This window comes from Anolis sagrei, chromosome 1, assembly GCF_037176765.1.
Source record: "Anolis sagrei isolate rAnoSag1 chromosome 1, rAnoSag1.mat, whole genome shotgun sequence".
NCBI classification, from domain to species: Eukaryota; Metazoa; Chordata; class Lepidosauria; order Squamata; family Dactyloidae; genus Anolis; species Anolis sagrei.
Window position 1 is genome coordinate 339,050,952 of NC_090021.1, and position 12,843 is coordinate 339,063,794.

At 40.2% G+C, this 12,843-nt stretch overlaps 1 protein-coding gene across 1 annotated transcript in view; it reads left to right on the plus strand.

The window, feature by feature from the left end:
* STYX (serine/threonine/tyrosine interacting protein) overlaps nucleotides 1-12,843 on the plus strand; it is a 37,718-nt gene that overhangs the window by 9,359 nt on the left and 15,516 nt on the right. Inside the window, exons 2-4 of the mRNA XM_060753209.2 lie at nucleotides 5,383-5,415; nucleotides 8,285-8,338; nucleotides 9,294-9,391. Of these exons, the coding sequence (XP_060609192.1) occupies nucleotides 5,383-5,415; nucleotides 8,285-8,338; nucleotides 9,294-9,391 (185 nt within the window). The remainder of the gene's footprint in view (nucleotides 1-5,382; nucleotides 5,416-8,284; nucleotides 8,339-9,293; nucleotides 9,392-12,843) is intronic.

Consider the following 12,843-nt stretch of genomic DNA (forward strand, 5'->3'; position numbering starts at 1 on the left):
AGAATTTTCAAAATGAAACATGCTCCATTTCGAATGCTAGAGATAGATAGAAGAAGCAACCTCTTGCAACGATAGATCAAAATTAGTGTGTGTTAAAGTCCAAAATAGCACTTGTTCACTGAATTCTAACGTGTCACGCTGTCACTTTCTATACAGTAGTTTTCACTGTGCCGGTTTAATTGCTCAGATTATAAGAAGAGCCTTGCTGGATCAAGTCAAAGTCCAATGCTCTTGCTTCTGCACTGATCACTCGGATACCAGGATGGGCAGGCCATGAATAGGACAGAGTCCAGTAACGTTTCAGGGTTCTTCATTACCTGATATATAGAGGTATGTTGCCTCTAGAAGTAGAGGTGATACATCAGCGTTATAAATAGTAGCTCTTAAGTGTCACCACCTCTAAGGCTTAAAGCTCTTAGCAATAAAATATTAGGTAAACATTGTCCCCTGACATTAAGTCCAGTTGTGTCTCACTCTGGGGGTTGGTGCTCATCTCCATTTCTAAGCCAAAGAGCTGCCGTTGTCTGTAGACACCTTCAAGGTCATGTGGCCGGCATGACTGCATGGAGCGCAGTTATCTTCCCACCGGAGCTGTACCTATTGATCTACTCACATTTGCATGTTTTCGAACTGCTAGGTTGGCAGAAGCTGGGGCTGACAGTGGAAGCTCACGCCGTTCCCTGGATTCGAACCTGCGACCTTTCAGTCAGCAAGCTCAGCAGCTCAGTGGTTTAACCCACCGCGCCAATCATTAAAATATTACATAGACTTAATTATTAGAAAGCTGAATATTTTTTGTTTCTTTGTGGTAAATATTTATTGCATTTTCCTATTTTACTGCATAATTACAACAGGTGCCAAAACTCTAGTAAAGCTAACACTTGGCAGGAATAGGTACAATCTTGAAATGGTAAGGCTGAATTTAGCAGCAATATGAGTAATTTTCATGGCATGCGTCCTCAAATCAATTTTCAGTGCAACAGTCATTTAAAAGTTTGGCTTATGATTTGCACTTTTAAAAAAAATCTGATTTTGTGATTAAATGCAGTTATTCTATTTCACCAAATCTGAGGTGCTATTGCATCTAAATTGCACCCCATTTTCGGAGCTGTGGTTTTTGGAGAAAAGTTTTTCCCCCAACAGCAAACATTTATCTCATTTATGTTCAAATGTCAATCCATAGTTCTATTGCCATGTTGTTCTGCATATTCAATTACTTTCCTTTGAATGCAGCTTTGTAGTGCAATCTTTTTGACATTTTGAGGTCCAAAATGAAGGATCGCAGTGCATGAAAGACAGCTCCAGTAATTCAGCTTTTCAAAGATACAAGTAAAACCTTGTTCCGTAACAGAGGCTACACACTTGCAAAGCATGTCATTTTGTATTCAAATACAATAGCGGGAGCAGGATTCGCTTCCAAAACTGCAACTGTTGCACTGTCAGCAAAGTGCGAGAAAATTCTTAGAAACCCACACCCCATTTTTGGAGTTCCACAAAAGTAGGAAAAATACAATTTAGAATCAGTGAAATACAGCATGCAAAGAATGTACTTTTGGGCATCTTGGATAAAAGTTGTTTTAAGAACTTGCATAGAATATGCATCGCGTTAGAGGCATATGGCATGTTTATGTTTCCTTTATGCCTTCGTATGTCCTCGTGGACAACAAACATGATCCAACAATGTGATGCGGCGGTAAAAAAAAGCCAACGGGATTTTGGCCTGCATCAATAGGAGTCTAGTGTCTAGATCCAGGGAAGTCATGCTCTCCATGCTCTATTCTGCCTTGGTCAGACCACGTCCAATTCTGGGCATCACAATTTAAGAGATACATTGACAAGCTGGAATGTGTCCAGAGGAGGGTGACTAAAATGATCAAGGGTCTGGAGAACAAGCCCTATGAGAAGCAGCTATTTGTTTGAATTGAAGAAGAGAAGGCTGAGAGGAGACACGATAGCCATGTATAAATATATAAGAGGAAGTCATAGGGAGGAGGGAGCAAGCTTGTTTTCTGCTGCCCTGGAGACTAGGATGCAATGGAACAATGTCTTCAAACTACAGGAAAGGAGATTCCATCTGAACATTAGGAAGAACTTCCTGACCATGAGAGCTGTTCAGCAGTGGAACTCTCTGCCCTGGAGTGGTAGAGGCTTCTTCTTTGGAGGCTTTTAAGAAGAGGCTGGATGGCCATCTGCCGGGGGTGCTTTGAATCCAATTTTCCTGCTTGGCAGAATGGGGTTGGACTGGATGGCCCATGAGATTTCTTCCAACTCTGTGATTCTATGATTCTATGTATGGTTGGAGGTGTTTTTGGTGTTGTGGAGGTTAATATTATCCATCTCTCTTTGAAGGACCAAAGGCTCCTTCTCTGGAGATTTATTTTGCAGCGTCTGAAGCTCTCCTCAGCTTCCCATGTCTTGCGAAGAGTGGTCAGTATCAGATAAATATCTGTCCCCATAACCAAACATGAAATGCTTATAATCGGCTGAGACCTCTAGGCCAGTAGTTCTCAACCTGTGGGTTCCCAGGTGTTTTGGCCTACAACTCCCAGAAATCCCAGCCAGTTTACCAGCTGTTTGGATTTCTGGGAGTTGAAGGCCAAAACATCTGGGGATCCACAGTTGGAGAACCACTGCTCTGGGCTATCCCACTAGATCCCAGCCCTGATGCATTCATTTTGTATCTGCATCTGGGGACCTAGCCAGATTCTTCTCTACTTACATCCATTTCTCAAAAGACATGGAATGTCTGTGAGGGAGCAGGAGACTTCAGAGACTGTGACAGGCATGGGCAAACTTTGGCCCTCTAGATGTTTTGGACTTCAACAATTTCTAACAGCTGGTTAGGAATTGAAGTCCAAAACACCTGGAGGGCCGAAGATTGCCCATGCTTGCTGTATGGTAAGTCTGGAATATATATATAGCTTAGCCTGGAAGGGTCCAGATGCAGAACTACTACACTCTGCTGTGCTGTACTGTATTACAGCCCACAAGTGAGTTGCTTCCCTCCCTTTGAGTGAGCATGAGGTTAAGAATGTTATTTACTTATTCATTAGCTCATTTTACCCTGCTGTTCACATATAAAGCTCCTAGAGTAGCTCCCACATGTGACAGACAAGAATCAGAACTGGCTAGACATATCTAAAGCAGCAGGAGAAATTATCATTGGCTTTTAGACATGCTTCCGATGTGTAGTAGCATCTCTGAGTCATTACTAAGCTTCAGCTATGGTCAGTCTCTGATTTAAAGTTGTAATTCTGAGAACTTTGGAAATGTTCCATTGAAATTAGTGTAATAGCACTTCCAGGAAAAGCTGTTCGGTGCTGAAGTAAAAGTTTATAGCTTTGGGTGCCCAGGATCTGGAATTGACCAACTATATATATATATATGTGTGTGTGTGTGTGTGTGTGTGTATGTATGTATATGTATATGTATATGTATATGTATATGTTTTTCTTCAGCCCATATAAAAGTACTTGCTTTGGTTGATAAGCTTCATGTGTTTCATAGGGTATTAAAATAGTATGTGATTGTGGTAATATTTAAGGCCTAAAATTACAGCAGTTCTCGCAGAATGTCTCTCTGTTTTTAAGCATGTTCTTTGGCCTTTCTTAAACATACACAACATCATCTTACGGAGATGAATCATGGGGCTTAACTTTTGCAGTAAAGTAATGTACACTACAGTTAGCCATATGGTGCACCTTTAAAAATGTTGTGTGTAGACATAAAAGCCTTTCAAGAGCACTTAGTCCAGCATTCTGTTCCCACAGTGACCAAGCAGGTGTCGACAGGAATCTGACTTGAGTCAGACTCTCCAGAAACTATTTCCTTAGAGTACAATAGGATTCTTATAGTATCCACTAGTTGCCTTATCTTCCATAACTGTGACCATTCCCCTTTAAAGCAGTATAGTGGGTGGCCAGCAAAACACATGGAATGAAAAAAATCCATGCTTTAAATATGTGCTGTGTGAAGAAATGGTTCCTTTTACCTGGTCTCAGTTTCCTACCTGCAGCAGCTGTTCTTCTACCCCAATTCCTACCTTTTTCCACCAAGTATATCTGTGGTGAAACAGAAAAAATACCTAGGACTTTACCTGTACCATGCCCAATCTTGTATCCTCATGTCCTCCTTGTGCTTTTTCTAAGATAAAAATATCTCTAAGTTTTGTTACTTAATCAAATAGTTCTATCTTGGCCATTTTACTTTCCATTTTCTGTAATTTTTTCAGCTCTGGTTTTCTTTTTTGCAGTGTCGGGGTTGGAGTCATTTGTTGGCTTACCTTTTATTTGTTGCTGTACATCTAATACATAAACAAAACGCTTTGAGATTTAAATAAATTGTTCATGAAGGCAATCATCCTAGATGGGGCATGAACAAAACAGAGACTAAATTACAAAGGTGTGAATGTACAATCTGGGTGTTGATGTGAACAGCGGCAATTAGGGTGTAGATTATATTCTTTTCTTGTGGCTTGCTAGCAGAATCAAGTCTTTACCACAAAACGGCCAGTCTTTTGCAATGATTTTTAGTGTTGTAATTATAATTAACCCTTTTGTGTTAACCTTGTCAGGCGTTTGCTGCACATCTTCATTGTGCTAGAATCCAGCATATGTACTGCAAGCCCACTGCAAAATTAAATGTAGAAATGCCACTGTTTCTTTTGGCTTCCTGGTTATCTGCTCAACTAGATGTAGACAACTGGTGACATATGGTTCAATGTGTTCTGCAGGACCGCCCCTCCCTTATTCCCGGCCTTTCCCATGATAAAACTTTTTAATTTTCTTCCCAGCATGAAAGACAACAATGAATGTGATATGACTAAGTCCCTACTCACATTTTCCCCTTAATGTGGGGAGTGGGCAAGAGGCGCTTAAATGAAATCTTCTCATGCCAGCCAGGGAACAGTAATGAATGTGCAAAAGTACAAAATTGGTTACATTGAGTACAGTTTATGGGAATTAGTATTACATGTCCCATCCCTTTTTATCCTGTCTGGAGATAGACTGACAAGCATTGTTTTTATACCACTACTAAGACTTCTCCCACATGTTCTAAGAAATTGCTTTTCTTTAACAACATGCTCAACTTCAGCTCAGGTGTAGTCCTACCCTGTATTATGTTATAATCCATATACAATGTGGAAATACCTGCTTTGGTGCAAATCTGTCAAATGTTTTGAAACCTAGACCTGGCATCTGAATAAAGAATACTTAATTTCCCCCCTTGTGTCTTTGCTGGAAGCTCCTCACGAGTAACCAAAGTGATTTATTCCTCAACTGGATTGCCTAACCTTGCACCTTATCCAAGAATCTGATTACTTTTAGCTCATTTGTCTTATAGTTTAATATTGATATATGAATCTTATTTTTCTCTCTTTAGGACTGGACATATCCAATGAGAAGAGAGATGCAGGTATGGCTATAACTTTTTGTAAGTAGTTCATTAGGTACTTGCTGCAGCTGTAAAGATTCACATGATGCCCTGGGACACTCCCGTGTGTTTCAGAGTTGGAGATGCATTGTTCAACGAGCAAACCTATTCCCAAAGAAACCTTGGGAACGTGTTTGCATGAGTTAGAGCTACCACCAACCCAGGATCTGTGAAAATTCACCATCCATGTTTATTTCACATTGCAAATCTTGGTCAGCTTGGTAAAAAAGAAAATCCTTCTCTCCTAAGAAAAGACAGCTCCTGCAGGCTTTTGGGGAACTGTGTTCTATACTCCACACACTTTCTGTATTTTAACCAGACGTGGCCCTATATTACTTTCTAATTGAGTGATATCTGCACCCCCTTCTTAACTTTGAAAAGAATACTGCACAGTTCCCACATCTTTGTCCTGAAAGTCATTATGTCCACCACTACTATCCTTGCCCCAAGCAGCTGACCCTCTTCTGTTCCTATATATGATGGAAGTTCCCTTTCCGTTTGCTTGCGGTTCTTGGTGGTTTTTTTCCAATGCAGGAGTCACTTCCGGCATCTGGAGGCTTCTGGCTTTGGCAGTGAACTGATCCTCTGATTGACTGTGGGCAGTGGAGGAGGCTAATGCTCATGTTGTAACACCCTGGCTGCATTTGCCTTCAATTAACACGCTTAGGAAGTGTCTAAATTGGAAGGATGCATCCAGGCATGTAACCAAGGGGCACCAACATAACATGGGCTGAAATTCTCATGGTGGTCCACTAGAAGGCCTTACTAGTGCATTATTTAAATTGTTATGTTTATTCATATCATGATCTGATCACCATGCTCAATATATCTCATATGCACGAGGGTATTGGGGTAATGATACAAAAGGTTTGCTGGGGTAGACCCTCTTTCACCTAGACTCAGCCCCCACCTCCCCGAATCAAAATCCTGGCTACGGGCCTGGTTGCATCCATCCATACAAAAAGTAATGAATACATTTGGAATTGTGATTTTCAAAATGTTAAAAGGGCATTGCCATCATTTCACAATGTGTATTCTATGCAAAAGTTTCTTTAAATTAGTGCTTATTTTAGGATATTACTTAAAGATAAGACAAAAGCCTTGTTGCCTCAGTGCAAGTAAGCAAATGTGTACATGCAGTGGGTACTTCCTTTCTTAAAGAGATTTCCTTCTGTTCTTGTTAGCAAAATAAATATTTGGGGGTTAAACTTTGCATCACATTCCTAGAGTCCTTGATTCAGAACAGGGCTTGAGGCAGATGAACAGCTGACTCCCCTTTTCACCATCTCTTGAGTCAAAGCGCATAGTACTCAAAGTTGCCCATGTTATGTTGGTGCCTGAGGTGGAGATTCCCACAAATACTACCTTGAAAGTACAAAAATACAATAGCAACAAAGGAAATAATTTTCTGCAATCTGCTGCATGAGACAAGCTACTACTATCTGCATTATTATGAATATGTTTACTCAGATGTTAGCTGCATTGGTTTTAGACTTGGCAGCCTTTGAATTATGGCATGGCAATCCCAATTTAAAAGATTTTCAAGTGTTGCTTGTGGGGTTCTGAGTTGTGCAGAGAGGGTGAGTAGTTTCCTGTCACCATTAACAGCTGCATTGGAGGCAGATATTCAGAAGAAAAAGAGCTTTGTCTAATAAGTGTCAGGTTGTTGTGCATTTAGAAATCCTGCCAGTAATATTTGTGTAACAACCCCCCCCCCCCTTTATCATAACTGCTTTAAACAATCTAGATGATTCAGGTAAGCAAGCCAATGTACATATCTCAGGGCAGCAGATTAAAAAAAATCCAGATTATACATTAATTGATCCAGAGAGAAGAAGCCATGATGAAGTGAAGATGGGGGGAGGGGGTATATAAGGGAGAGGCAGGCTGTAGCTAAACAGGCATTGAAAGTTTTGAGTGAAAATTCAACCTGTGCATGTGATTATGTTCCCTGGCTCAGCCTGAAATGATTATCTTGTTTGTGGGGCAACTTGCACTTTGGTTCTGCTAACCTCAACCATGCTAGGCTTTGAATTGCCTTTGAGGACTAAGGCTCTGAGCTGAGGGGGAGCAGCCATGAAGCAGGGCAGTTCTTGGAATTCTGGCCTGGGGATAGGATTACCTTGACAGGAAGGGGCAGCTGCCTGCTGTTGAAGCCTTTCACTCCACCTCTCTTGTTTCTCCAGACTCATGCATGTGTCTGACAGCCCCCCTTTTCATAGAGCTTTCCAAGTAGTGAATCATCAGAACCCAGTGTTGATACTCTTCCTGGCAGACCTTGGTTGCGACTAAGCCCTGTGATTGAGCTTCACACTTGTGACAACCTCAGGGTGCTTTGGAGATGTTCTCACTGTGTCACTTTCTTGTGTTCTGGCTGAGCACGTTTCCTTGCAGCTCCAGTGCTTATCACTTCAGGAAAATAAATAGAGACTTCAGACATGATTTGCTAAGACTTTCATCATAACATCCTAGAGTTGGAAGAGAACCTCAAAGCTAACAGGCAGGAATACACAATGAAAGCCTTTCCAACAGATGGCAGATCAGCCTGTTTAAAAATTGCCAGAGAAAGGAGACTTTGCCATATTCCAAGCCATATTCCAAGGCAGCTATTGTCAAACAAATCTTACCATCAGGAAGTATTTCCTAATGTTTAAGTAGAATCTCGTTTTTTTAAACTTTGGATCTGTTGCTATGTGTCTCTTGGACCCCTTTAGTGAGGGAATTGTCAAAAGCCATTAGAACCCAAATAATACCTATTTCATTAATTCTTTCTACAAACCTTCCACCAATGTTGGTCTTACTATCTAGTAGAAGACTGAATTCTGTTTCTTTTCCCTGCTTCTTTTTTTAGGAGATTTTACCTGGGTTGTTCCTGGGACCGTATTCTTCAGCTATGAAAAGCAAGGTTGGTTTGCCTCTTGATTAACTTTTGTTCACAATGCCGAGGCTATTTCAATGAAGTACAACTGTCATAACTAAGCCATACCTAAGTTTTGGAAACATGTTCAGAGCTGGTTTCTTTTTTTCTCCTTCATGAAAGCCTCTTTTTTTTTTTTTACAGTGTCCTGAAGACTCTTCTTTGATGAAGGCTTTTGGATCTTTAATGTTCTACATTAGCTTGAAAAACAGCTTGAATTGCTGGAAATTATTTTAACGAATTTGTTTATTTTTACCCTACTATTTTAGCGTTTCCTTCATATTTGTATTTTTTTTCATTTCATTGTGTTTACATTTTTTGCTTTCATTTGCAATAGATTCTAGCCCAAGGAAAGAGGGGGTAGAAATATTTTAATTAAAAATAAACACAGACACCACTTAGAAATAGCTACATATGTTTTCTCACATGGCATCCTTGAGGATGATATTATTTGTTGATCAACTGTATCTTTGACAAAGATACAGTTCAGGTGGATGTGGATGAGATTTTTGGGAAAGTATGTTTGTTAATTTGGTTTTAAGTCATCAGAACCTCACTGAATTTTCAAAATAATTCTGAACATATTTAAAAGCATGAGATTTCATATGATCTTGGAAGCAAAGCAAGGGCAGTCCTGGTTAATACTTGGATGGGAGACTGCTAACAAATACTAGATGCCAGAGGCTCTGTTTCAGAGGAAGGAAGTGACAAAACTGCCATTAAGGATTTCTTGTCCAAGAAAACTTTACTAAATTCATGATGTTGCCATAAATTGACAGGCGACTTTGACGCAACATGCACCCATGTCTCATAATGAAATGACAACTAGCTATATATTCACCTGTTCGGAATACAAATTCTGTAACGTTGAGCTTTTGTCTCTGTTTTGTCAATCTGTGTTTCAAGGAGTTCTCACTTTTTGTCCTGAAAATTTCTTTTACAGCTACCTATACTTCAGAAGCATGGAATCACTCATGTAATATGCATAAGGCAGAATATTGAAGCAAACTTTATAAAACCAAACTTCCAGCAGTTATTTAGGTAAGATAAAATCCTGATTTGAAAATTACCACCACAAAGCCTTCTTTAGTTATGTTCTTATTGCCTAGGTGTAGTTCTGAGTAATAGTAATGCAAAACAGAATAGCAGGCCATATGTGACAAGTCTCTGTGGACCCTGTTATTTGTCTGGTATATTGTATGTTAGTAGTCAACTAGTTAAAAGTTAAGTGTTTGAGAGAGAGATACAGAACTTCCGTGCAGTATTATAACTTGGGAAAATTGAGAGAAAAAAGGATGGAATGATGATGCAAAGACAGGGTGTGCTATTCTAATTTTTTTACATGCTCTGTCCTGTTGAAATATGGGGCATATTTCCAGTTATTCCAAAATTACACCAGCATGATTTTCTTCCATGTTTCCTTTGCTAACTAATTTTTTATTTTCACTTAATTCCAGCAGCAGTAGCGTACTTAATAGGATGGGACTATCATTTTATATCTCCACAGTTCAAGAAATCTGGGTACACGATGCAGTTTATAGAGGCATGTTTTGATACTAATGTATTAATGGGATATGGGTTGCCTCTCTTCCCTGAAGGCACTGATTTGGGTTATGTTACTCCTAGTATAGTCGAAAGCTTTCCCCATATTCAGATTAGTCCTTTCAGCAGCTAAGGTAAATGTTTCCCCTGACATTAAGCCCAGTCGTGTCTAACTCTGGGGGTTGATGCTCATCTCCATTTCTAAGCCAAAGAGCTGGTGTTGTCAGTAGACACCTCCAAGGTCATATGGCCAGCATGACTTCATGGAGCGCCGTTACCCTCCCGCTGGAGAGGTACCTATTGATCTACTCACATTTGCATGTTTTCAAACTGCTAGGTTGGCAGAAGCTGGGGCTGACAGCGGAAGCTCACACTGCTCCCCGGATTTGAACCAGCGACCTTTCAGTCAACAAGTTTAGCAGCTCAGCGCTTTAACCCACTGTGCTACCGGGGGCTAGTTTATATATAAACATAAATTCAGTAATACTACATAATTGGGGAAATCTGTTAGTTAATAATGACTATGGGTATTTTATTTCTTGAAAAAGAAATGTAAAATATAAAACACTACAAAGTGGGAAATATCAATTTTAATCTGTTTTAAACTCCATCTCTCCTTGGATGCGTAGTATAGATCTGAAGCCTCTGTCCACTCTGAAAAGTGATTCCTAGCCCCACAGATATTGTGTACTTTTGGTAGAGTGCATAGGACAAATCATAACTCTTGTTCTGTTTCAAATAATAGATCATCATCCTAGGTTCCCTCTGTCTTCTTTGCACATTTGAGAGGTGGAGACCTGTTCTGCTGAGAAAATGTCAAAATCTTTGCTTAAACAGCTTAGATAATTGTGCTGCCTCTGTTTTGGAGATGGGGAACCTAAGTATCAAATTGCATGTTTCACTGCAGTAGCATGTGACAAAATCCTAGCGTAGGGACAGAGAGCTGCCATGTCAGACAATGGGTCCTTTATCTCTCACTATTGCCTTCATTAGCTGTTAGTGGCTTTCTAGGGCAGGACTGGGGGCTGCAGCAGTTCCTCTGTGGGGCTCTGGAAAATCATGCACCATCCCTCTGGGATTGTAAACCTTTTTAATATGTTTTATTTTCTTTGAGATGTTGATTACTCAATTGTTTTTACTGGAAATACCGTGAAGGAAGGCAAAAAACAGCCAGCAAAGATGAGGAAGAGGAGGCAGTGGCATGGCAGTGCCAAAGTCCTCTCCCTGCAGAAATGAGCCAAAGAGCTCTGCCCTGGGGACAGATACAGGCAACACCTCAAATATCTGAAATGTTTTGTCTTTTTCTTCACTGCCCAAAATCAGCTTCCTGCTTTCATCTGCAAGTGGCTGGTTCAGCCTGTTTCAGTTTTCTTTGACATAAGAAGTTGATCCTTGGCACCAAGAGAAAAGGTGCAAAGAGTTTCTTGACAGAAAGGAGACCTTGCCTTCTCTGTTTCTATAATAAAAACAAAGTTCTTTATGTTGTCGTGGGTGGGAGAAGCGCTCCAATGCTGAACAAACTGCTCAGATGAGATCTTGCTACTCTAGTAATTTTTTTCATTGGGAGAAGGAGAGGGCCACAAAAAGGGGGGTTGGGTAGCACATCTGGCCTGGGATCTATATTTACTCACCTTTCCTCATGGGTTTCAGGTAATTTATTCCCTGGCCAGAGGTTTTATACTCAGATTTTCTGTATTATAATAATAATAATAATAATAATAATAATAATAATAATAATCTATATAAATAAAATGTAATGTTCGTTTGTGGGATTAACATAACTCAAAAACCACAGGGCAATTGACACCAAATTTGGACACAATATCAGGCTAACAAGAGACCACTCAAAAATTGATTTTGTCATTTGGGAGTTGTAGTTGCTGGGGTTAATAGTTAAATCTACAATCAAAGAGCCTTCTGAACTCCACCAGTGATGGAATTGAACCAAACTTGGCATGCAGAAATCACCTGACCAACAGAAAATACTGGAAGGGTTTGGTGGGCATTGACCTTGAGTTTTGGAGTTGTAGTTCACCTACATCCAGAGAGCACTGTGGACTCAAACAATTATGGATCTGGACAAAACTTGGCACAAATACTCAATATACCCAAATATGGGCACAGATGGAATTTGGGGGGAAAGACCTTGACATTTGGGAGTTGTAGTTGCTGGGATTTATAGTTCACCTACAATCAAAGAGCAATCTGAACCCCACCAACGAGAAAATTGGGCCAAACTTTCCATACAGAGCCCCCATGACCAACAGAAGATACTGTGTTTTTTGGTGGTCTTCGGCGACCCTTCTGACACCCCCTCACAACCCCTCAGGGGTCCCAACCCCCAGGTTGAGAAATGCTGCCTTAAGGCCATCCAGTCCAACTTCCTTCACCAGGACAAGAAAAATAATCAAAGCCCTCCTGAGAAAGAGCCACCCAGCCCTAGATATGATTCATACACACACATATATGCCAGATATAGTATCAGAAATTTTGAAAGGACCTCTAAGGAAGGGCAATGATACGTTGCATGTTCCAGAGTAGGCAAACCAGACAATCTCTACATCAACACTGACAAGAAGTACTGTTTACCCACAAGCATAAAGAAATTCCATTTATTAGAAACCAACACTATTTTCCACGTCACCAGACTGGGCCACAGCAACGCGTGGCAGGGGGCAGTTAATAATAATAATAATAATAATTATTATTATTATTATTATTATTTATACCCTGCCACCATCTCCTCAAAGGGGACTCGGGGCAGCTAACATGAGACCAAGCCCAAAGGTGAAATACAGCAAGATAAAATACAAAATGCAGACAACAAAAATTACATCAAAATAAAATAAAATACGTACAGTAGCAAAATAAATAAAGCAAATTAACACAATATAAAATCAAACTGAATGGGCAGACCGAATGGACGAAGTAAAATGATAAAACCCTGGATG